The following is a 27,828-nucleotide window of genomic DNA, read 5'->3' as shown; positions in this document are numbered from 1 at the left end:
TTTTAATATTGTACATGACAGGTTAAAGAAAAAAGAAGTTACCCATAATATTCACATCCTCCCTCCACTAAGCTCTTTGCAATGAAGAAACACCAGAATCAAAGCACCTAAGACAGTATGAAAAGAGACTAGGCAAGATCATCCTAAAAGCATAAAAGGACCTTGAGAAAGAACAATATCAGACAGAAATAGAGGTATATTAAGTGACAGAGGCAACAAAGGGAAAGAAAAGAGTAACATTAAGTAGATTTTTAAAAGCTAGCATTAGCTGGTAGGAAAAGTACTTAAGAGATTGCTGGTGGTCCGAGTGGAAAATTTAAGCAGAGAAATAGCAATTCATGAGGAACAGGACATGCTATTTGAATGTATTTGGAATTTGCTGCTTAAAATACACTGTACTGATTAAAAAAAAAAAAAAGTGAATAGCCACTTAGTGCTCTCCTAGCAAAAGATATTTGGAGGGAAAAACACCACCAATGTGTAACAAGATAATACTTCTTTTCAAATATGATTAACATTCTTTACTAAAGAAGAACAATACAGAATGTGTGTATGTCTATATATATAAGTACAAAAATGCAAAAGGATAGGTCTAAATGCATTCTTCCAAAAAAAAAGCATGTAATGACATTTTAAATCCATTAGAGACAAGCTATTTAAAGGAATCCTAAAAAAAAAATTATTTTGTACAGTGAACATTTTTTAATAAAACAATCATATCCTAATTATTTTAAAGCTTGGGTTCCTTTTTAAAATATCAAGTTCACTAATCCAAAATACATTTATTATTTACTATTTGCCAGGCACTATGCAGACAAAACACCATTTCTGTCCCATATAACGTTATAGTCTAATGAGTGATTTAGACATAATTATAATACAATATATGATTTAATGATATATTTTTAAAAAGTCTACAGGAAATACAGGCAGGACCATGGAACTGTATAGCTTAGGAGGGTAAGGAAAGGCTTTATAAAAGAAGTGATATTTGGGTTGAATCTAGAAAGTTAAGGAGGAATTTAACAAAGAGAGATGAAAGAAGAAAGACTTTCTAAATTATGCAAAGTTTTGGTGATTCACCTCAATCCATTTAACTGGAAATATTTTTCTAGTGAAGATTTGACAAGAACCATATACGGTCTACTTAAATTTTAAAAATTTTGTTAAATTATTTTTGAAGTTTTTATGGCATTTATGGGAGATTGATACATGTGTGCATGTGTTTATATGTACATATATACTTCCAGTTAAAAATAGTAGGGTACAAGAGACCTGGGTTCGATTCCCAGAACATACAGCACCCCCCCCCAAAAAAAAATAGTAGGGTAAATCTACATATTAGCTTCCATTACTTTCCTGATAATCAAACTAAAATGAAAATAAATGAATTTTTTAAAACAAAATGAAGGTTCATGAAGGCACAAGAAGACAACAGGAAAATCTGAATCCTAAATCAAGTAAGAAGCAACCAGATTTACATCTCTGTAGTGGAGGTGAAGAAGGGCTTCACACAGGAGGATTTGTTGAAAATCTATTTAAGAATCAGGTAGACCTTGAACTCTACTCTCCCACTCTAAACAACTGGGTAACTATCACTCTACTATTCAGTCTTCTGATTTAATCTCCAAAGAATATAAATCATAGGGTCACTACACTAGTGGGTACTCATGTAGTTGGCAGAGGGTAGTGATGGGGAAAGTAAAATACTTGTTAAATGGGACACTGAGTAATTGAACACTGAGACTCTTCTTAACCACCTCACAAAAATGCCAGCAGCTAAGGTATAGAGTCTCCTCAAAGCATAAGACTCAAAGGAGTTTTCTCTGGGAAACTGACCAGCCCAAGAGAAACACCTAAACATACGGACATATAGCCTACCAGATCATCCTACAGTGAACCCATAATCAACAAGCTGGTATATCACTGTAGCTTCCAATTAGTTTTGCAGTATACACAACTCTTAAAAATATCACCAGGTATTTTATGAAAGTCTCCACCACAAAAGACAGAGGTTAAATATTACAAATGAAAAAAACTAACTTGGAGGGGAGACCATTAAGAAGAAGGAAAAAAAATCTTTGAGTATATCTTCAAAAACTAAGAGAAGCAATGAGAAATACAAAAAGAATGCTACTGTTTGGGGGGAGAGCCATAAGAAAAGGAAAAAAAAAGACCGGGGACATTAAAAAACATAAAAATAGAAACGAAAAGATCAACAAAAAAGTTGAAAGATAAAGTTCTGGAAATATCCCTGAGAGTAAAGCAAAAATAAAAAAGATGTAAAATAGAAGAAAAGATAAGGTAATTGGAGAATCTGTCTAGGAAGTTCAACAGTCAAAAACAGAAGTTACAGAAAGAAACAATAGAGAAAAACAAGATGGGTGGGGGTGGATCATTAATGAAATAATTCAAGAAAATTTACCATTACTGGAAAATAAGACTTATTCATTTAAAAGTTCCTACCAAATGTCCAGTACAATGGTTGCAAATAGAAACACAGCAAGATATTGTATCCAAAATTTTATAACATTAGAAACAAGGGAAGTTTTCATCGAGTTCCAGAGAGAATGATATATTCTTCCCCCTAAGGGGGTCTGTTGAACTTTGTCTGTGCTCCAGTCACACTGCAGGCTGCTACGTGCTTAAGGCTTCATTTTTTTCACAGAAAGAATAAAGAATTAGAATAGCACTGGACTTCTCAAAAGCATCACTATCACTTCTATAAAATTATGTACAGGAAATAACTTCAAATTCTGTCATTTTATATCCAACCAAAGTTATCGCAAAAAATTACTTCCCCTTACTTTCTCAGGAAGCTCCTGGAGTAAACCAAGAGAAAGATCCTCCAAAATAACAGAGTAAACAAATAAGAAGTCATGGGATTTGAGAAATAATAAGATCTAACAACAACAAAAGAGATAAAAAGAATTCTCAGGATGATATGAAGCAAGCTCTCAAGATGAAAAGTTTGCAGCAGGCCTAGAGACTAGACTGGATAGGGCAGAAGCCTTCAAAAAAAGACTTCAATAAGTTGAAACTGATGGTCTACATACAGATAATTTTAACTGAAATTATGGTAAGTCTTTAAAATGTACAAATAAAATCACATCCTGAGACAACACATTAATGACATTAAAATGATATTTAACATAGTTATAAAACTCATGCCACTTTCTAGCCAATATTCTAAAACTTGTGAGCAGGGTGAATTCTTCATTGTTGAAGCACTGAGCTGGCAAATGGCAAGGGCATATGGCAATCTCAAGTTTTTGCAAACATTTTTGAGGGGAAATAAGAGTAAATTATGCTCAAGGGATTTTGTTGGTAAAATTTAAGACATAGTTCACAGAAATCATCCAAGTACCTGGATGCATCAGTCACTGAGATATTTACCCAGATTTTAATACACAGTAGTATCTTCAAAATATGTAGAAAGAATGGTTTATTCCTTTGTAGTAGTTCAGCCAAAGTTGAGAAATCATTTGAGAACTGAAAATGCAGGACAGCACATAATAGGCACTTAAAAAAAAACTTGTTGAAAATGTTCTTTCTTTTCCAATCTATAAACAAGAAGAGGCAGATAACATCAAGTTAACTGTTTTATATATACACACATGCACATATACATCCCCACAGACCATTAACTCACAAATATTTTTCTTTTCTAGTTCTACATTGGTTTTCAATTTCATTTTTTAATACAGTTCATAATCAACTTGATACAATTTCAAAAATAGGTTTTCTTAAAGATACTGGCTGTTGAAAATGTTTAAAACATTGCCAGCTTTAATACAAATAATTTAATTTAAAAATTTATTAAAGAGAATAACATAAATATCTGTTAAGAGTTGGTGTCATCCTTAGATGGTATAGGAATAAAACATTTCCCAAAGATTAATGATTAACCTATCGAATTAAAAATGGCTTACCTTCAGCCTGTAATTCTGCATAGCTTAATGAAATAATTAAAAAGTATTGGAAAAGTCCCTTAAGGGACAAGGAGAAAAAATATGGAACTCTAAAGCTTTACCCCTGGGGAAACCCCTGCTACAATCTCAAATATTAGCGACTCCCAAGTTAATAAGCTAAGTCCTTGATCTTGAGGCTTGCTCTTGTAAAGCTTGTTTATAGAGCAGAGGAGCTAAGCCTACCAAAAGTTATGCCTAAGAGTTACTTCCAGGAAACCTCTTTTGTTGCATATATGTGGTCTCTCTCTCTCTCTCTCTAAGCCCAACTATGCAAGTAAAATCATTACCCTCCCCCCTCTATGAGACATGACATCCAGGGGTGAAAGTCTCCCTGGCAATGTGGGACATGATTCCCAGGGATGAGGTTGGCCCTGTTACTATGGGGTCAACAATGCTTTCCTGATCAAAAAGGGAAAATAATTATAACAAAATAAGGTATCAGTGGCTAAAAGAGTTCAAATAGAGTCAAGAGGTTATTCTGGAGGCTACTCTTACACAAGCTTCAGCCAGATATTGCTAATTACCACAGTTTGACAAACTCCAATCAAAACCATTCCTATTAACCCTAAAGAATATCTAGGGTTCTATCTGAGATTTCATAAAAGGTTTATGCACTAAAATTACTTTCCAGAAACCTACAACTTCAGATGAGTTCCTATGCCAGATAAGTCCTAGAACCCAGAGGGAATAGCTTCTCTAAGAACATCAACCAGTTCCATCCCGTTATCCCATACTATCAACAACCCTTTCCAACATAAAAAGTTAGAATGGGCATAGCCCAAATACCCAAAGATTAGGAGAAGGATCAAAGGAGAAAGAAGAGTTATAACAGAGAAGACAGGATTTAATAAATGAATGTGACTGCTGAATCACTATATTGATATTTGTTTTAGTCTCTAGTATCTTGGAGCAGCTAGAAGGAAAAACCTAAAATTGTAACCCATACCAAACTCTGAAATCTGATCTTTAAGTACTTGTTACAATGTACTTTGAATCTACTGCTTTGAAATATATGTGTATTCCACAATTAAAAAATGTTTTAAAAAATGGCTACCTCCAAAAGAATTTACAAGTATTTTATTTAATTAGCTTGGGTAAAGAAAACAACTGATAAGAATTGACTCTTCTTTAAAAAGATAATCAAGTAATCTGGTAAAACATATATGCCTTGCATTTCCTAATATAACTTATGTAGATAGTTTGATTGAACACCATAAGTACTTGGAATCTCAGGTAGGACATGAGATTTTGTTGGTTTGTCCAGAGTGATGCCCTGATGAATACAGAGTGATTCAATCAGTGAGCGGAAAAGTATTGCAAAGCCCCCTTCGGGGAATGGTGAGAATGGGGAGATATTCAACTTCCCCATGTTGAATTCTTGATATTCTCACAGGCAGGGTGGACAACCAAAGCTATAGGCTGAGCCCCCAGTCCTGGGGTTAGTTCATATGAAACTTAACCCCACAAAGGATAGGTCAAGTCTACTTAAAATTTAGGCCTAAGAGTCACCCCCAAGAGAGCCTCTTTTGTTGCTCAGATGTGGCCTCTCTCTCCAGCCAACACAACAAGCAACCTCACCACCCCACCCCACCCCCCCGTCTACGTGGGACATGACTCCCAGGGGTGTGGACCTTCCTGGCAACGTGGGACAGAGATCTTGGAATGAGTGGAGACTCAGCATCAAGGGGTTGAGAAAAACCCTAGAATGAGCTGAAACTCAGCATCAAGGGATTGAGAAAACCTTCTCAACCTAAAGGGGGCAGAGCGAAATGAGACAAAGTGTCAATGGCTGAGAGATTCCAAACAGAGTTGAGAGGTTATCCTGGAGGTTATTCTTAGCATTGAGTAGATATCACCTTGTTATTCAGGATGTAATGGAGAGGCTGAAAGGAACCGCCTGAAAATGTAGAGCTGTGTTCCAGTAGTCATGTTTCTTGCGGATGATTGAATAATGATATAGCTTCCACAATGTGACTGTGTGATTGTGAAAACTTTGTGTCTGATGCTCCTTTTATCTACCTTGTCAACAAATGAGTAGAACATATAGAATAAAAATAAATAATGGGGGAACAAATGCTAAAATAAATTCAGTTTGAAATGCTAGTGATCAGTGAAAGCAAGGGGTAAGGGGTATGGTAGGTATTTTTTTTTCTTTTTTGTTTTATTTCTTTTTTCTATTGTCTTTTTATTTCTTTTTCTGAATGGATGCAAATGTTCTAAGAAATGATGAATATGCAACTAAGTGATGATACTGTGAATTACTGATTATCTATGTTAATTTTTATTTCATTTATTAAATTTTTTTAATAAATAAATTTTTAAAAAACATGTTTTTTCAGATTTATCTATGTTAATTTATGTAGCTGTAATTCTTTTTTTTGCATGGGCAGGCACTGGGAATCGAACCCAGGTCTCCAACATGGCAGGCAAGAACTGTGCCTGCTGAGCTACTTACTGTAGCCTGTCCTAATTCATTTATTTTTATCATTATAGATTCCAATGTATGATAGAACATATTTTATTTATCCATTTCCCTGTTGATGGAGATTCAAGTAATTTTATCTCTTTCTCTCTGTCCTACAATCACAACAATTCTGCTACAAAATTATTGTACATCATTTTTATGGTGTACAGGTGCAAGTTCAAGTATATATATACACAGGTCCAATTTTACTAAATGTTACCAAATTATCTTCTTTAAGTGGTTGTAAAAATTTACCTTCAACCTTTGGTGTACAATAATTTCCACTATCATCAAAATCAACATTTGATGTTGGCTGACTTTTAAATTTTGCCATTTTGTTGGGTGTGAAATGGTATATTGTGTTCTTACTTTATATTTTCCTGATTACTAAAGGAAAACTAAAGAAGTTGAGTGTCTTTTTAATATATATCCTTTTCCGTAAAATGCCTATTCTTGTCTTTATTCTTCTATTGGGTTATTGTTTTTTACTGTCATTCTAAATATATTTGGAATACTAATTATTTGTCACTTACATATGATACAAATATCTTTTCCCAATGTCGCTTGTCTTTGAGTCTTGTCAACTATGCTATTTGATGAATAGAGATACATAATTTTAATAAAACTAAATTTAACAAACAAAAAACAAAAAAACATATACACCTTAAATTTGTATAACAAACATGCCTTAAATGCTTCCAAATAACATAACAGTTACAAACTCAAATGTCCATACATGGAGTGGTAAGGACCAAGGCAAAAAATAGAGATCCTGTTCAGTTCCAGATGATCATTACCATATGGGCTCAGACTCAGGCTGCTAGGACTTATTTTTTTTAAGAAAAACTGGAAATTTAGGTTTTTTTTATGAATTTTACTTATTTTTAATGTTGGCAGTAATTCAAAAATTTTCAATTACTGCATTAACTAAACAAAACATGTGTGTTCTGAATTCAGTATTTAATCCATTCGTTATGGATTCCGTGCCATGCTATCTGAAACTGAGATCAAGGCACTGTTATGAAGAATAGTATATCAAATACAAAAACACTTGTGTAGAATGAATGGATTCATGTGGAGTGTGACTAAGGATTCAAATGAATCAATACATACTTATAGAATGCCCCATAGGCCAGGGCTTATACAAGGTACTATGGTGGGATAAAGAGGTATAACTGTATATAAATAATTAATGTATACTTCTAATCTTTTCTTGTCCTTGTCTTCTAAAAATAGACATGCACATGATCAGGAACCTTGAGAGTGAAAGGAGGTATTAATAATTACGCTAAGAATGACAAGTATAAACGGAGTTCATGCCAGAGAAATAAGGCTGTATACTAACTAAAAAAAACCAATCTGCTTCCATCTTCTTTTCCCTTTCCTCCACTCTGTCCACACCAGGCGCACGCCCTCCAAAGAAGATCTTGTCTTGACAAGGCTAGTTCCTCAGAATAGTGATGGAGACATCAGAATGTAAGGGAGAAAAAAAGGATGACAAATATCATCTTACGACAGACTAAAGAGTTAGAACTGTTCCCTGAGATTTTTGTTTGTATGTATTTACAGGTGCAGAACCAGTCAGCAACGTGGGATGGTAGTGGATGGGAGAAGGAAAAAAAAAGGAATGTTAAGAAAAATTTCTAAAGACCATTGCCTTCATTACATTTAGTCAAGAGAGGTAAAGACTCAAGTTATTTGAAAATACTGTTTTTGCATGAAATTTAGAACGAACACCTTCTGAGACTGAACTACAGGGATCATGCTTTTATAAATATTGCAGAGTGTAAGTTGTAAGAATGGGTTCCACCACACCTTTCATTCAGAAATTAAGTGATGTCAATTGCAGGGACTCCTGAAAAATGGCAGTGATACAGAAGTCTGGCCCCCAACAAACTGATAGGCAAAGGCTTCAGATAGACATGAATTTATAGCCAGGAGTAGACTCCATCTGTTAACACAATAAGCTAAACAGTTTATAAGCATGCAAGCATCTACAATATAGATAATACACCTACATTTTCAGACATCCACACGATAAAATTATATGAAACATTTTCCCATTCCTTCTATGAACTGTCCCAACTTCCCCAGGATATAACACAAATATATCCAGATTCAGGGCCAGGAGAAGAAGGTGAAGGGTGAAGGGTGAAGGATGAGGGAGGAGAACAGAAAAGTCAAGGTACATAATACCTTTGTTTGTTGGGGGCCAGACTTCTGTATCACTGCCATTTTTCAGGAGTCCCTGCAATTGACATCACTTAATTTCTGAATGAAAGGTGTGGTGGAACCCAGACTTACAACTTACACTCTGCAATATTTATAAAAGCATGATCCCTGTAGTTCAGTCTCAGAAGGTGTTCGTTCTGAGACTAAATTCATTCAATCATCAAATACTATGCTTACATCAAGAATTCACAAGCATAGTGCAATACACATAGGCTATACAGATATCTAAACATGGAAAGGATGTCCACAATTCAAACAACTTTGACAAAAACAGGAATATACTTATAGTCAAGCTTTTTTGTGTGGCTTATGTATATGCAATTAATTTTTAAATATGACAATAGCCATAAACTTGAGAAGTATATTGAGTATGTTAGCAAAAGAGCTATATAAAAATAAAAGTCATTATTATTATTGTATTGTTGCTGCAGAAAGCAGCATTTCTCAAAAAAAACCCTCAAAACCCACATCTGATTTTAGACTATTAAAAGAAAATGCATTCTTTCTCCCTTATCCTTATCCCAAATCCCCACTCCATTAGATTGCAATCTACCTTTCAGAAACCCTAGAGAACCCATTTCCCAGTGACCTTTAATCAATCTCTTCTGAGACACAATCTGCTGAACAGAATTCTTTTCCATTTGCCAAAGTTATTTTCTAGCCATCCAAGTTACCATTTTAAGGTTGAATTCCAACATGAACTTTTATAATTCATTGTCACCATTTTTGGGAAATGCCATCTGCAAGAAATATAGAATAGTTGTAAATTTCCATGCAACCATTTACTAAATATGAATCTTTAGGCAAGTTACCTTTATTTTTCTGGCTATCAGTTTCCTCATTCCCTGAAAAGCTGTCAAGAGGATTAAATGGGACAATATTAAGAAAGTCCCTGACTACTACAGGGGATGCAAAAGAAATATCAGCTATTTAAAAGAAAATAGAGAAAAGAATACTACCCAGTACTTAATCAGGAGAAAAAAAGACTTGCTTGTCATATTTTCTGCAAAAACTTAGAAGTACCTAAATGAGGAACCTTAGGACATTTGAGAGAGAAATCAGGAGGTTTATGACAAAGGCATGAGCTACCTTTCAGTATTATTACATTGACTGAAGCACTAATTAATACCTGTTATGAATCAGAAAGCGTTATCCTGTTGATTTCAATCTTTTCTCACAACAGCAGCAACTTTCTATTATCAAAGATAACCTCTTCCAATACTATAATTTCTTATTTCAAATAAAATTTAAAAAAATGAATTGAGATGTCTTGACCAAGATGGCAGCTTAGCAAGGTGTGGGATTTAGTTCATCCTCCAGAGCAGCTAATAAATAGCCAGGAACAGTACGGAACAACTGCTGGGGCCATGTCAGTGACCGGGCACACAGTGTACCCCAGTCTGGACTGGCTGCGAGCCCACCTAGAACAGTGCCCCAAGCCACCACAGCCAGCACCCTGCCCCACAGGCTGCTTCCCAGAGAGGAAAGGAAAGAGACTTTACCAGCAGCAGGTGCAGAGTCAACAAAACTCCAATTCTGGAATTAATTAACAAATTCTGACTACTAAAAATAGGCCCCAGCTTAGCTGAACAAAGAAGGACACTATGCATTAATGAAAGGAACAATTCAACTAGAAGACATAACAATCATAAATATTTATGCACCAAGCCAGAATGCTCCAAAATACATGAGGCAAACACTGAAAAGAGAAATAGACACATCTACCATAATTGTTGGAAACTTCAATTCCCCACTCTCATCAATGGTCAGAACACCTAGACAGAGGATCAATAAAGAAACAGAGAAGTTGAATAATAGAATAAATGAGCTAGATTTAACAGACATTTATAGAACATTACACCCCACAACAGCAGGATATACCTTCTTCTCAAGTGTTCAGGGATCATTCTCAAGGACAGAACATATGCTGGGTCACTAAGCAAGACTCAATAAATTTAAAAAGACTGAAATCATACAAAACACTTTCTCAGATCATGAAAGAATAAAGTTGGATATCAATAATAGGCACAGTGCCAAGAAATTCACAAATACACGGAGGCTCAACAACACACTCTTAAACAACCAATGGGTCAAAGAAGAAATTACAAGAGAAATCAGTAAATATCTCGAGGCAAATGAAAATGAAAACACACCATATCAAATTTATGGGATGCAGCAAAAGTATTATTAAGAGGGAAATTTATTGCCCTAAATACCTATATCAGAAAAGAAGAAAAAGCAAAAATCGAGGAATTAACTGTCCACTTGGAAGAACTAGAGAAAGAACAGCAAACTAAACCCAAAGCAAGCAAAAAGAAAGAAATAATGAATATTAGAGCAGAAATAAATGAAATTGAGAACATGAAAACAGTCGAGAAAAATCAACAAACCAGAAGTTGGTTCTATGAGAAAATCAGTAAGATTGATGGGCCCTTAGTGAGGGTGACAAAAAGAAGAAGAGAGAGGATGCAAATAAATAAAATCAGAAATGGAAGAGGAGACATAATCACTGACCTCACAAAAATAAAGGAAGTAACCAGAGGACACTATGAACAACTTTATGCTAATAAACTCGACAATGTAGATGAAATGGACAACTTCCTAGAAAGGCATGAACAACCAACATTGACTCGAGAAGAAATAGACAACCTCAACAAACCAATTACAAGTAAAGAAACTGAATCAGTCATTAAGAAGCTCCCCAAAAAGAAAAGTCCAGGCCCAGATGGCTTCACATGTGAATTCTACCAAGCAGTCAAGGAAGAATTAGTACCAGTCTTGATCAAACTCTTCAAAAAAAATTGAAGACGAGGGAAAGCTACCTAACTCTTTCTGTGAAGCCAACATCGCCCTGATACCAAAGCCACACAAAGATATTACAAAAAAAAGAAAACTAAAGACCAATCTCTCTTATGAATATAGGTGCAAAAATCCTGAACAAAATTCCTGCAAATCGAATCCAGCAGCATATTAAAAGAATTATATACCATGACCAAGTAGGATTCATCCCAAGTATGCAAGGATGGTTCAGTATAAGAAAATCAATTAATGTAATATACCATATCAACAAATCAAAGCAGAAAAACCATATGATCATCTCGATTGATACAGAAAAGGCATTTGATAAAAGTCAACATCCTTTCCTGTTGAAAACACTTCAAAGGATAGGAATAGAAGGGAACTTTCTCAACATGATAAAAGGAACATATGAAAAACCCACAGCTAACATCATCCTCAATGGAGAAAAACTGAAAACTTTCCCCCTAAGATCAGGAACAAGACAAGGATGTCCACTATCACCACTGTTAGTCAACACTGTGTTGGAAGTTCCAGCCAGAGCAGTTAGACAAGAAAAAGAAATACAAGGCATCAAAATCGGAAAGGAAGAAGTAAAATTCTCACTGTTTGCAGACAATACGATACCTTATGTCGAAAACCCCGAAAAATCCACAGCAAAACTACTAGAGCTAATAAATGAGTACAGCAAAGTGGCAGGTTACTAGATCAACACTCAAAAATCTGTAGTGTTTCTATACACTAATAATGAACAATCTGAGGGGAAAATCATGAAAAAAATTTCATTTACAATTGCAACCAAAAGAATAAAATATTTAGGAATAAATTCAACTAATGAAACAAAACACCTATACAGAGAAAACTATAAGAAATTGTAAAAGAAATCACAGAAGACCTAAATAAATGGAAGGGCATACCGTGTTCACAGATTGGAAGATTAAATATAGTTTAAGATGTCAATTCTGTTTAAATTGATTTACAGATTCAATGCAATACCAATTAAAATCCCAAAAACTTACTTTTCAGAAATAGAAAAACCAATAACCAATTTTATCTGGAAGGGCAGGGTGCCCCGAATAGCTAAAAGTATCCTAAGAAAGAAAAATAAAGTTGGAGCACTCATGCTACCTGTCTTTAAGGTATATTATGAAGGTACAGTGGTCAAAACAGCCTGGTACTTGCATAAAGACAGATATACTGACCAATGGAATCAAAAGAGTGTTCAGATATGGACCCTCTCATCGATGGACAACTGATGTTTGATAAGGCAGTAGTCAAGCCAACTCACCTCAGCCAGAACAGTCTCTTCAATAAATGGTGCCTAGAGAACTGGATATCCACATGCAAAGGAATGAAAGAGGATTCATATCTCACACTCTATACAAAAATAAACTCAAAATGGAGCAAAGACCTAAACATTAGATCTAAGACCATAAAACTGATAGAAGAAAATGTAGCGAAATATCTTATAAATCTTATAATAGGAGGTGGTTTCCTAGACCTTACACCCAAAGCACAAGCATTAGAGAAAGAAATAATTAAATGGGAAGCCCTCAAAATTAAACACTTTTGTGCATCAAAGAACTTTGTCAAGAAAGTAAAAAGACAGCCTACATAGTGGGAGACAATATTTGGAAACAATGTATCAGACAAAGGTCTAGTATCCAGAATTTATAAAGAGATTGTTCAACTCAACAACAAAAAGACAAACAACCCAATTACAAATTGGGCAAAAGACTTGAACAGACACTTTTCAGAAGAGGAAATAAAAATGGCCAAAAGGCACATGAACAGATACTCAACTTCCCTGGCTATTAGGGAAATACAAATCAAAATCACAATAAGATATCATCTCACACCCACCAGAATGGCCATTATCAAAAAAAAACAGAAAACGACAAGTGCTGGAGAGGATATGGAGAAAGAGGTACACTTATCCATTGTTGGTGGGAATGTCAAATCATACAACTGCTGTGGAAGGCTATTTGGCAGTTTCTCAGGAAGCTAAGTATAGACTTGCCACATGACCTAGCAATACCACTGCTAGTTATCTACTCAGAGGGCATGAGGGCAAAGACACAAATGGGCATTTGCACACCAATATTTATAGCGGTATTATTTACAATTGCCAAGAGATGGAAACAGCCCAAAAGACAAGTGGCTAAACAAGGTGTGGTATACCCATATAATGGAATATTATACAGCTGTAAGACAGAATAAAGTTATGAAGTATGTAACAACATGGATGGACCTTAAGGACATTATGCTGAGTGAGATTAGCCAGAAACAAAAGGACAAATACTGTATGGTCTCAATGATATGAACTAACATTAATGAATGAACTTGGAGAATTTCAGTTAAGAACAGAGGCCATCAGGAGATAGAAATAGGGTAGATATTGGGTACTTGGAACTGAAGGGATACAGATTGTGCAATGGAACTGATTGTAAAAATTCAGAAATGGATAGCAAATACTACCTAACTGTAATACAGTAACGTTAAAACACTGAATGAAGATGAATATGAGAATGATAGAGGAAGGAGGCCTGGGGGCACAAATGAAATCAGAAGGAAAGATAGACAATAAAGACTAAGATGGTATAATCTAGGAATGCCTAGAGTGTATAATGATAGTAACTAAGTACAAATTTAAAAATGTTTTACATGAGGAAGAACAAAGGAATGTCAATAATGCAGGGTGTTGAAAATATATGGTAATTAATATTTTAAAACTTTAACTTATGTGTGAGACTAAAACAAAAAATATTTATTTGGTACAAAATTCATATTTTGACTGGTACATTTCCTAATGTAACTTATGTGGACAGCTTAACCGAACACCACAAGTACATGGACCTTTAAGTAGGGCATGAGATTTTCTAGGTTTGTCCAGAGTGATGCCTTGATAAATCACAGAAGGATTTGAACAGTGAATAAAAAAGTATTTGCAAAGTCCCCTTGGGGGAATGGTGAGAAAGGGGGAAAATTCAATTTCCCAAGTGAAGAATTCTTGATATTCTCGCAAGCAGTGGGGACAACCAAGGCAATAGGCTGAGCCCCCAATCTTTTTGTTTATTCATATGAAACTTAACCCCACAAAAAATAGGCTAAGCCTACTTAAAATTAGGCCTAAGGGTCACTCCCAAGAGAACCATTTTGTTGCTCAGATGTGGTCTCTCTCTCTCAGCCAGCACAACAAGCAACCTCACTCTCCTCCCCCTCTCTATGTGGGACATGACTCCCAGAGGTGTGGACCTTCCTGGCAACGTGGGACAGAAATCCTAGAATGAGCTGGGACTCAGCACAAGGGGATTGAGAAAACCTCCTTGACTGAAAGGGGGAAGAGAGAAATGAGACAAAATAAAGTGTCAACGGCTGAGAGATTTCACAGTCCAGAGGTTATCCTGGAGGTTATTCTTACGCATTAAATAGTTATCACCTTTTTAGTTAAGGTGTTAACAGAGAGGTTGGAGGGAACTGCCTGAAAATGTAGAGCTGTGTTCCAGTAGCCACGTTTCTTGAAGATGATTGTATAATGATAGAGCTTTTACAGTGTGACTGTTTGATTGTGAAAACCTTGTGTCTGATGTTTCTTTTATCTATCGTACGGACAGATGAGTAAAACATATGGATTAAAAATAAATAAATAATAGGGGAACAAATGTTAAAATAAATTTAGTAGATTGAAATGCTGGTGCTCAATGAAAGGGAGGGGTAAGGGGTATGGTATGTATGAATTTTTTGTTTTTATTTCTTTTTCTGAATTGATGCAAATGTTCGAAGAAATGAGCATGCTGATGAATACACAACTATGTGATGAAAAAAAGAATGTTCATATTACATGTTGATTGGTTTTATTAATAAAAATTTTTTAAAAAATGAATTGAGAGGAGAGATCTTCCTTCCCTGGTTAAGAAGTAATAACAAATGCAAAGTATTCTGTTTATGGCTTAGCCAATACAATAAAAAGAAACACTACCCTGACAACTACATAGCTAGGAAGTCTGTTGGCGAGATGCATGGCTAGAAAAACTATCCTCTATTTAACCTTGGAAATGTTTTCCAACATGGAACTAGAAATCAAAGGCTACATTGTACACTATGATCCTGAAGAGGGGTTGAGAAGCCAAAATCAGAGCCAATGTTAGATACCACCAGCTCTCCACTGGCTTTGGAGCCCCCTATAATCTCAGGGCTTTTAAGCATTACCTATGATACCAATCATATAATGTGTTGATTCACCTTGTAAATTTATCTTTTTAACAGAGCTTATAAATTATCTACACCCAAAGGTCAATATTCTGCCACTGAATGCCTTTTCAACATCTCTATACTCTCCCCACCTAATATGGGGCTAGAGTGATTTGATTTTTGACTTCTTGCCTCTTAAGTGTATTGGAAGCTTATAAGATGCTGTCGGTTCCTTTCAGAAAAGTGTTATTTAAAAATAAAATATTTTATATTTATTCACTAGAAAAATGAATTGCCATTTTTTTCCCAGAGTGCTTTCTTAGGTAATTTGAGAAAATCTCAGCTTTCTGTCCAAAAAATTAATACTCAATTTGGAAGCTAAAGAATATACATTTTTTCAAAATGAAAATAACATTTATTTTTTTCTAGTTATAAAAGTAATACATGAAAAAAAAAAAGAAAAGGGCGAGCCACAGTGGCTCAGCAGGCAGTTTCTGCCTGCCATGCTGGAGACCCAGATTCGATTATGAGTGCCTGCCCATGTAAAAAATAAAATAAAATAAATAAAAAAAAAGTAATATACGCCATAACAAACTTGAACAGTATTGAGAAAAAAAGAAGACAGTGAAAATCGCCCATAAACCCAATCAATATCCCTAACAAAATCATTGTGAACAACAATGTACTTCTATGCATAAGCATACCTATACACACACACACACTTACAGGAGTATGTATATTATAGAAATAAAATCTTATTTCCTGTACTACTTTCTAAAAACCTTAATACGTTTGGGAAATCTTGAACAGCTATACAGCATTCCATTGCATGGATTATCCATAATTAACCAATTTCTAAAATTAAATATTTACAATTTTTCATTGTACTGCAACGAATCCCTTTTTTATAGCTTTACATACTTATTTCATTATTTTTTAAAAAGGGAATTATTAGTCAAAGGTATAGATACTTAAAATTATGAAAGACATTGCCAGACTACCTCTGGAAAAACAGAATCAATTTACTCTTTTTTTTTTTTTTTTTTTTAAATGGGCAGGCACCAGGAATCGAACCCTGGGTCCTCTGGTATCGCAGTCAAGCATTCCTGCCTGCTGAGCCACCGTGGCCCAGAATCAATTTACTCTTGACACCAATAGTATATGAAAATGCCCATTTCTCTAGAATTGACTGATTATTGCTTACCTTTTCTCATCTTTGCCAATGTGATAAACAGAACTTATATCTGCTGTTTTAGCTGCATTTCCTTGATTACTAGTATTCATTTCATATGTTTATAGAGCTTTGGTATTTCCTTTCTGAAATATTTCATCCTCATTTCGGCTATTTTTTTTCCCTTAAAAATTTGTAGATTGTCTTTCTGTTCATGATTTGTGGGAGCTCTTAGATAATAAAGAAAATACATCTTTGCATATGTCATAAAAATTACCACTTTGTCATTTTTTTCAACTTTTTTGAGGCTGCTTTTAGAACAAAGTGGGGTTTTTTTGTTTTGTTTTTTTTTACATGGACAGGCACTGGGAATCGAACCCAGGTCTCCAATATGGCAGGTGAGAACTCTACCTGCTGAGCCACTGTGGCCCGCCCACAAAGTGTCTTTAAATCTTTATTTAGTCTCTCTATTAATTCATGTGATTTATGGGACTTGGGTCATGTTTAGAAGGGCCTTCCTTTTTTTCAGTATTATGAATTTTGCCTTCTCTCAATAATATAGAATTATTCATCTGAAACATCTAGGAGAATTATGCTTCTTTAAAGGGCCTTTCTTTTTTTCAGTATTATGAATTTTGCCTTCTCTCAATAATATAGAATTATTCATCTGAAACATCTAGGAGAATTATGCTTCTTTAAATAAATTTTTAATCCATCTTAAATTTATTTTGATATATAATATAAAGGAGAGAGTCAGCTATTATTTTCTCTAAATTCCTAGCCTATAGTAGCAATACTATTTATTGAAAAATCCACCCTTTGTCTTTTACTGAAATGCCATTTTCATCACATGATAAATTCCCAGATTATATTTCTGAACTGTCTATTCTAAAATATTGATTTATATGCATACTTCTACACTAGTATCACACAGTTTAAATTGTGTAGTTTTTTGCTATATTTTGACATAAAATCATGTAAAATACTAAAACAGCATGGTACCTACCACAAATATTTCCTATATTATTTTCAAATATCAAAGATATTGAAAAAGTACAAGAATAAGTGAGAGATGATATTGATATTAACAATAATAACTAATGCAAACATTGTTTGATATTTACATAGCATTTTCATATTATCTAATATTATATTCACCATACTACAAATTGATTGTTTCTCAATTTTACTTAAGGAGTTATGATTTGTTCAAAGACTTGCCTAAGATGGCACAGCTAGTAAACGGCAGAACCAAAACCTGAACTCCATATCCCATTCTCCTTCCTTGACCTCTCAAAGTTAAATATAGTGTAATGATCCAGAAAAAGCCCCAAATTTCTCATTTTTTTAACTAAGTGTATATAAACACACACACATATATATACACACGCTACCACACATACATACATTATACATACATATACAAATACATATGTATATATAATATATACAATGTGTGTATATGTTTTGTATGAATATATATATATGCAATACATATATATACATACACAATGCATATATATACATATATACATATACATCTATTTAAATAAGGAAATTGTTTTTAAATTCAAGTTGATATTCCTGCAGCTTTGATGATTCCACCAAATTATGGATTGGATGCTAACTATGTAACACAGTAACATGAAACAGAAAAACTAAAACTTTAGACTATGCTTCCTAAAAGACTGTTACCTTTGGTTTCCCAAGTACAGACAGAAAGTGAAAATATTATTTTAATGAGCATTTTTCCTGAAGCAATATTTGATTACTAGCCTCAGTTTTTGATACGTCACAAAACATGTTCTGCCACCAGACTACAGGGAAGGATTTAGAGGCAGAAGACTATAGCTCTGTGGATTAAAAATCAGGGTCAGACCATGGCTGGTTTCTAAACCAGTCTTCCAGCCAGTCTGAAGGCTGGAACACCCAGCTCTGCTGCTGGGGCAGAAAGGAGCAGTGCAGCCAGACAGACACTCTGGCATTGCCATCCCAAGCTCATCACTTTCAGGGGACCTCATGTACCTCAAATGTAAAACTGAGATCACGAAACTTACCGCGGGAGATAAGGTTTGGGCGAAGCACCTAGCAGGGCCCCTGGCATGCAGTACACTTCAATAAAAGCCAGATGAATCTGAATTCCTAACCTGAGATTCTGTAAAATCTAAATAGTTGAACAGTACCACCTCCAAGGATTAATGTGAGGTGTCAGGAAAAAAAAAAAAATCAGGGTCAGCCTTAGGCTTTGCTGGAAAAAAAAAATCACATGTAAGAGAAGAAGATAGAGTGTCCACAAATTTCATTAGGAGACCATAAGACATCAACTACCACAGCATCCTGTCATAGAGTTCAGCCAGGGAAAATAAATTTCAAAAAATGGGAAAACAGATTTTCCACATCTAAACTGCAATATTAGCCAAGAATCCTGACCGACACTATTGCCTTCCCATCGTTTAAAACTTTATATATTCTGTATTGTATATACTGTATACAGTAAACTATGTGAGCAGTATTAACTCATCTATTCATGCTATCAAACAAAGCATGCTGTGCTACAAAAGTGAAAATGAAGCTACTATACCCTCAATGACTGGTTAGATTTGATAAGTATTAAAAAAAATTGTATGGAATGATATCTAAATTTAGATCAAGTAAGTCTTGGGAAGAACCGCATTTTAAAAAAATCAATTTGGGTATAACAAAGAGATGACTTTGGAGAAAGAGAAAATGACTTTGGAAGAGACATGGAGTAGCAGGGCTTCTCTGACCAGAAGTCAGGACACTAGCTGGAAGGAATCTCTGCGGCTCACATAGGATACTCCCTTCTTACTCAAGGTATCTGAGTGGCGTGTTACATGAAACAGACGCTTTTCCCTAGGTAGCTTGACAGCATCCCTTTTTAGGCATGATGAATCAGTAGGTGCAACAACCTCTCCACAGAGCAGATGGATACCTTAGAAGTAGGCTCCTAAGGACTAGAAAACAAATAATGAAATATCCCTACCTACAACCAAAAGTAAGCAAAAATGGGAACTTGACTTTCAAAATAATTTGTTTTGGGCGGGCCACGGTGGCTCAGCAGGCAAGAATGCTTGCCTGCCATGCCAGAGGACCCGGGTTCGATTCCTGTGTGCCTGCTCATGTAAAAAAAAAAAAAAAAAATTTGTTTTTCAAAATAGCAGATATAAATATATAAAATAAGAGTTGGGGTTATATACTACACAGTAATGAACCATTATGCAATAAGAATCCTACAGTATTCAAAGGAATTCACACAGTGAAAGGATTATACTTCAAAAACATAAAACACTTTTCAGGTTATAAACACTTCTGAATAATAAAGGCAAATACAAAGACTATTTTCTTAATATATCAGTAAATAAGAAACCATCTAAAGGTTTCATTTATTCTCTAAAATTAAAGAGATTTTTCCATATTTTTTTGGTTCACACATGAACAAATAAAATGGAGTCTTTCATGTTCAAAACTTTACAACAAATACAATCATTATCTGGTTTTTAAAATGAAAGTAATAGCTTACTACACCATGAATATATTGTTCACTATATATACACACCATGTTTTTGTGACTATAAAAAATTTTTATTGTTATTTTTTCTATTATCAGTAAGTAACAGTAATAGGAAGTAACTAATGCCTACAATAAATGAGTAGTTCCATCCATTGGTTCTCTCATACTAATAGAAACTTTTTTCCCTCATTTTAATTATCCTTTGGTGTACTACCACAGTGGCTATTTAGGAACTGATATTCTTGCATAGAACTTTCACTCTCTATGAAGGTTAAGACCATAAATATTCCTTTAATTACAGTAAACGTATAGAAAATTAAACTAATATTAAAAGCAAAAAATCTAACTGGGTTCAAAAATTAGTCAGGAAAATCTCTTCTTCAAATTAACGAGTTGGTGAATATATTAAACATACTAGAAATAAGTCAAAAGAAAATGTTCAAATATATTCTTTATATGTTTACAGGGTGATAGCTGAGGGTTATTACTCAAGTTATTTATACCAACCAACTACCCTGGGCTGAGACAGAATTATGATTGTGGCGCCCTCTGCTGGGTTTTCTAGTCATAAATTCAATCTAATAACATTTGTACCTCAGAATAGATTATATAAAAATTATAATCAATATTTATCTTATTGGAATAGAACATCAACAATTTATCATTAAGGAAACACTGATATATGCTTTTCTTTTAAAATAAAAACAGAATAATATAAAAATTACATCAAATAACATGTTTTAAAAGGTCGTCCTTATTTTTGTAATCATTTCTATTTGGCAATATATTCAGATTTTAAAAAATCTATTATGACAAAAAATTTTAATAAATTACTATTTTGGCAATCTGATCTGAGTTTATTTTAAAACATCAGAAGAACTGCTCCTTTATTAGAAAAAAACTGCAAGTTTTAGGTATATTCATCATCAGTAATAATTAATAAATTGCTTCCATTTATGGAGTGTCAACTATGAGGAATTCTGTGTGTTACACACTTTATACACATTATATTCTGTCCTAAGAGATGAACAAAATCAAGGTTCATGAATATGATATAAGATGAATTTCAGAGCCAGGATTCAAATGTATGTGGGTCTTATTCCAAAGCCTAAAACTTTTCTACCAAACAACAGACAATGGTGAAAAAAAATACTCTTAGCATGCAATTTCTCCATTTGTTCATGCAATGACATACTGGGGTTGTGGGACAAGTTGACGGGGAAAATATTTTATAGGAGGATAAGATAAAATAGTTATTAGTGTACAAAATAATAATTTAGATTTTGGGAAATTATTTTTATTTTACATAATGCTGCCAGCTAGTGGCCCTAGTTCATACTGGAGCACTAGGAACAATACTTGATTTTTATATTACTGAATCAAAAATTCCACATTTAAAATTCTAAGATCATGTTCCTAAAACACATATGCATAAGCTGATTCAATGATATTTAACAATTAACCTGAAATTAAAGAAGGTCTCCCCAATAAATATATGAGCTATGCCTTAACAGAAAAGAATTCAGCAAGTGTCAATACACAGAAACTAAAAGGTAAGCCTGTCAACTATCCATGAAAAAGAAATGTACATTATTTTAAATATATTAGGATTATGTTAGGACATTTATTATATTAGGATCTTAGTGACAAAAATACATAAATACTTTTCTATATAATCAAAAGCTTGCCATACAAAGTCCCTGGAGGAACTGGAGAAAAAATCTGGAACTATCAAAACTTTCTCACCTGGGAAATCCTTGATATTCTCTCAAACATTAGTGACCCCTAAGTTAATAGCCCATGCTCTTGATCTTGAGGGCTTACGCTTATAAAATATATCTGTAATGGAGAAGCTAAGCTGACTTACAGTAATACCTAAGAGTTACTTCCAGAGAACCTATTTCCTTGCTTAGATGTGGCCTCTCTCTCTCTCTAAGGCAAACTCTGCAAGGAAAATCATTACCCTCCCCCTTATGTGGGACATGACGTTGCAGCATGGGACATGACTCCCAGGGGTCAACCTGGCCCTGACACCATGGATTAACAATAGCTACCTGACCAAAAGAAATGCAACAAAATAAGATATCAGTGGCTGAGAGATTTCAAACAGAATCGAGAGGCTATTCTAGAGGTTACTCTTATGCAAGCTTCACCTAGATATTGCTAATTGCCATGGTATGCCAAGCCCCAACCAACAGCATTCCTATAAACCCTAAAGAGTATCCTCTATCTGAGACTCCACAAAAGTCTCACTAAGTTTATTTTTCAGAAACCTATATAACCTGCAGATGGTTCCTAACCAGAAAAGCCCTGAAACTCAGAGTTACCAGTCTATGCAAGAGCATTAATCACTTGCTTCCCCCTATCCCATACTGTCAACATCCCTTTTCAACATGAAGAAGTTAGAATGGCCATTGCCCAAAAATCCCTAAACAGGGGAAGAAGAATCAAAGGAGAAGGAGGAATTATATTAGAGAATGTAATATTTAACAAGTGAGTATGACTACTGATTCATTATATTGTTACTTCTTTTTAGTCTCTAGTATCTCAGAGCAGCTAGAATGAAACACTGCAAATGGTAGAACTGTAACCCATACCATGCTTAGAATTTATTCTAAAACTACTGGCTAAAGTGTACTTTGAAATTCATTGCTTTTCTGTATATATGTTATATTTCACAATAAAAAAGTTTTAAAAAAACAGCTTGCCATAATAATGGGCACAAGAATAAAATTATGGCCTCAGTATTACTGGACATTATTCTATGCAGATCTAAAATTAGAGAGCATTTATAAAGCCACATTGGAGACAAAGCAGGTTATTTAAGATAAGTAGTTGCAGTCCTGAATTTTCCTTTGTGAAAAAAAAAAGCGTTTGAGTGCTATATTTAAAATTGTAATTTCTCACTGATAATTCACTACCTTACAAGAAATACCCTATGCAACCAAATATGAAGGAGTAGATAGGTCCTATCACAGCATGCTTTCTAACTCAGTGGTATAAAGTTATTCTCGGCTGATTTTTTTTTTTTTTTATGGCTGGTTTTTTTTATCATACATTATTTTATAACTAAGTGGTTTGTCTCTCTAAGCTGACTACAGAACATCATCTTTGTATTTTTAGTACTTATCACAGACACCCAAAAAACAGTGGGTGAAGTGAACTGAACTAAGAATTAAATAATAATGTTTAAATAAATAGTAAATACCTCCATTGAAAGGTAGGTCAAACTACATAATCAGTGGAGCAATCTATAACCACTTAATCAGAGACTTAGATGAAAAGTCAATACATATTCCATAATATTGCATACTACATTAAAAAAAAAAAAACCCTCTGGTATTAAAGCACCAAGGAAACATGTCCTGGGTGTGTTCTATAGTGAAAGAGAAAAGAAGCAGGGAGTAGGAAAGAAAGCATCCAAAATATAGCAAAGAAGGAAGAGACAGTCCTTAGCTGGATTAACTGAGAAGATCAAAATGGAAACATGAAACAAAAAGGCAGTCCTAGAGAGTTCAGTGTTCCTTCTGACCTACATTCTGTCACACACACACACACACACACACACACACACACAATACATGCAACTGCAAGGTTAAAAAGTCCTCTTTCCCATTTAGTAGCTGCCTCTTATATGAGGCTTATTTTGCAGCTAAAGACAGTAAGTTTCTTTACTATCTATATACACAAATGAGTATAATAAACATTAATGAGAAAAATCACCAATTATAAATTCATTTTTTAAAATGATATATTTCTAAACAGTGAGCATATAACTTACAAACATTTCCAGTATTGTCGAAGCTGGTAAGAACATCTTCAACATTCAAAGGTCCACTATTACGCCTAGAAAGAAATAAAGCATTTTCTTTAATGATTTTGAAATATTAACATTTCTTAATTCTTAAAAAAAGATGAAAATGTGTACTGTGATATGATCAATATTAATAAACCCTTTCATGTTTATATATATATATATATATATATTTATATATATATATATATATTTTTTTTTTTTTTTGCATGGGCAGGCTCCGGGAATCAAACCCAGATCTCTAGCATGGCAGGCGAGAATTCTGCCATTGAGCCACTGTTGCCAGCCTCTATGTTATATTTTAAAAATAATTCCAGCCCACTAGAAAGAGAAACAAAAGAAATAACAATACAGGCATCTGAATATTTAATGTAATGACATTTCTTGATAATTAATATACATTTTAAAGTACAACTGGTTTTTAAATAGTTTTAGTTATAGAAAGGTAAGGTGAATTCTTAAATAAGACAAAAGAAAGAAAACTTGCACTTAGAGAATCTCAAAGTCAGAAAGAAAGGTAAACTATTACCCCTCCAGAACAACACTGAATAACACATAAATTCAAACCAATAAACACGAATCAGCCTTCAGGTCTGTGAATTCCTTATCTAGGTAGTTCTATTAGTGGGCTAAGTTTTGTAACTTTCACCCAGTAATCTTAATTCTATTTCCTGTAATTCTAATCTCTCTTAACTTAGCAGCCATTAAATATTTGAGTACTGATATTTTATTATTTATACAAATATTGTACAAATATATACAAATATTTATACAAATATACAATTCTTCCTATATAAATGAAACCAAGTGTCCATAGGTCATAGGGTTTGAGTTACTTTTCAAGTGGTAATGAAAAACTGGTGCTAATTCATCTACTATCTTCTCCATTACCCCTTGTGTAACTTACATCTGTAGTTCTTTAGGATGCTAAAAAGGTTTATAATAATGATTGATAATTCAGAATAAAATTTATTTCTATCAACGCTACTTTAACTTTGTCTAAAGACATCATAAATGGTAAGCATAATAATGAGATATATGTAAACTGTATTACCTTTTCCAGGTTTCTATTATAGAAACCCAATTCTTTGAGAGAGTAACTAAGTAGAATTGCAAAAAGTTATGTGCAATCACAAATGAACAAATAAAGATTGAGCTCTACAGTATCATAACCTAATTAAATGAAGTTACCACCCATAAACCAAACCTTCATCATCATTAATAAAACAATTCGGTATTTTTTTGTATATTCAAGAGTGTAGGTATAGAAGGGACTATTTACACTAATACTACGGAAAACTATAGTATGCTGTGATATGAGAGGAACAAGAAAAAAGCATATAACATCTAAAATACATGATGAAGCTATTAAAAATGATCAGTAATATAGCATAGAACTAAAAAAAGAATTTTTTTCATAAATATAAAAATAATATGAGAGCGGCCACAGTGGTTCAGCAGGCAGAGTTCTTGCCTGCCATGCCAGAGACCTGGGTTCAATTCCTGGTGCCTGCCTATGCAAATAATAATAATAAGAAGAAGAAGAATATGAGGTTTCTTCAAGAAAACTCTAAAAAATGCAAAAAATAAAAGCAGAAAAACAGTATGCTCATAACCAAAGTTAATATATTTGTATACAACTTTCAAATCTTGTTCTATGCTTGTGCATCTCTCATTAAATAACTGAGATCTTGCTGTCCACAGTTATATTTTTTAACATATTATGAACAGTTTCCCACATCAACATGCTATCTCCTATAACATGTTTTTAATGGCTGCCAAGTATTACAATGAACGATTGCACCATAATTTACAGAATCAACACATGATGTTGAATTTTTAGATTGTGCCCAGTTTTTGCTATTATACAGATTGCTGCAATGAATATCTTTGTGGAAATACCAAGGTTTTAGCTTGCTAACGCTGCCAGAATACAACACACCAGAGACAGATCGGATTTTAGTAAGGGGATTTATTTAGTTAAAAATTTATAGTTCTTCAGAGGAAAGGCAACTAGCTTTCATCTGAGGTTCTCTGCCACATGGGAAGGCACATGGCAACATCTGCTGGCCTTCTCTCCTGACTTCTGGGTTCCTACGGCTTTCCCCAGGGCAATTCCTATCTGCATCTCCAAATGCCTAGGCTTAGCTGTAAGTGCTGAGATAAGGGATGCTGAGCTGCTGAGCTCTCTTCTGACCTCTCTCTTTTAAGCCTCCAGCTAATTAAATTAAACCTCACTCACTGTAGAAGGCATAACCCTTAACCCACCACAAATGTAATCAGCCATAGATGAATTTTGCATACTCATGATTTAAGTCCACAGAAACAGAACAACAAGGCATCATCACCTGGCCAAGCTGACACCTGAATCTAACTACCACAATCATTAAGCCCATTTTTCAATATTTCTTTAGAATATATTCCTAAAAGTTGAAATACTTTATGTATTACCTAGATTTTAATAAAGAAATAATCTTTCTTATTTTCTTGCAAGCCTGCAAGCACGTAATCTCTCTCTCACTCACTAACATGCATACACACACACACATACACACATCAGGATAAAATAAGCATTTGGAATTAAATCCAAGACAAGCACAGACAAAAAGGTACCCATATTTTGCAAAAAGTTAAATATTTCTAGAAAGCAGAAACTGGAAAAATATAAACAAAATGATGTTAAAAAAGTACTATTTAAGATAAAAGGTGTGATTTTCAGAGTTATCACTGAAGCACACCTTACCATTCTTGAAAAGCATTATTCCTGAAGCAAAAAACCAGAAAATGTACCCTACGGCATTTTAAGATGGGGTAGAAGGTGGAGAAACAGAAAAGTAATGCTATACTTCTAGAATAATCACAAAAATGAAAATCACTTATCCATGAAGTATAGAAAGTCTAAAAGATGGTATCTCATGAAAGAAAAATGTCAACAATCACTGATTCCAAAAGTATAAGAACTAGTGCCAATTATAGAAAAACTGCTATGAATGCAGTATGGTAAAAATTCCGGTTGACTACCCGGCTTCAAGTTGCCTCCCATTAGTTCCAAACTGACCATTCTTTGTTCAAGGTGTTATCTACTTTATCCAAGTGTCAACCTGATAAGAGCTTATCTACCCTCAATCTTTCAACTGTTTGCCTAGGTTCTGCCTGGACTATATGGTTAGACAGTAATGCTTACAAGGAAGGGAGTTTTTCAAACCTAATCCTTACACACTTGAGTCTTGGCATGTTACCGGTAATTAAAATAACAATGAAGACTTTTCTCGCCAACATAACCAGAGAACAAAAAGTTCACTCCATCCTCTTTCTAAACTCCGAAAGTTTAAGTTGTTTCCCAAGTCTTCAATTACCAAAAGCCAGACTCTTCTCCCCAGAGCCAACCAATTTTTTTTTCATAAGCACTTAAAGCAATTCTAGAACTGAGAACTAAGGGCCTTTGACTTTCCCAAGAGTGGCCTGTGGAGCAAGGACTACAAAAGAAGTCACTGAGGCAGAAGATTATAAGCAGAGGGGGGAAAATAAAACTACTAGAGGAAAAATGTGAAGCCTGAGGTACCAAGAAATTGAAACTAGAGGTTAAAAGTAAGTTAGAGGTAAATGACACCAAAAGCACTAGCAACAAAGGAAAAAAATAGATAAAATAGACTTTCT

General features: G+C 34.2%; 1 protein-coding gene across 3 annotated transcripts in view; it reads right to left on the bottom strand.

The window, feature by feature from the left end:
• The window catches only part of CAMKMT (calmodulin-lysine N-methyltransferase), a 542,173-nt gene that overhangs the window by 494,287 nt on the left and 20,058 nt on the right, over positions 1 to 27,828 (bottom strand). For all 3 annotated transcript variants that reach the window (XM_077134133.1, XM_077134134.1, XM_077134132.1), the window contains exon 3: positions 24,139 to 24,203. In XM_077134133.1, the coding sequence (XP_076990248.1) occupies positions 24,139 to 24,203 (65 nt within the window). The remainder of the gene's footprint in view (positions 1 to 24,138; positions 24,204 to 27,828) is intronic.

The sequence above is a fragment of the Tamandua tetradactyla genome, chromosome 17 (genome assembly GCF_023851605.1).
Source record: "Tamandua tetradactyla isolate mTamTet1 chromosome 17, mTamTet1.pri, whole genome shotgun sequence".
NCBI classification, from domain to species: Eukaryota; Metazoa; Chordata; class Mammalia; order Pilosa; family Myrmecophagidae; genus Tamandua; species Tamandua tetradactyla.
Note: the sequence above shows the minus strand (reverse complement) of the source record. Positions and strands in the feature narration are given on the sequence as shown.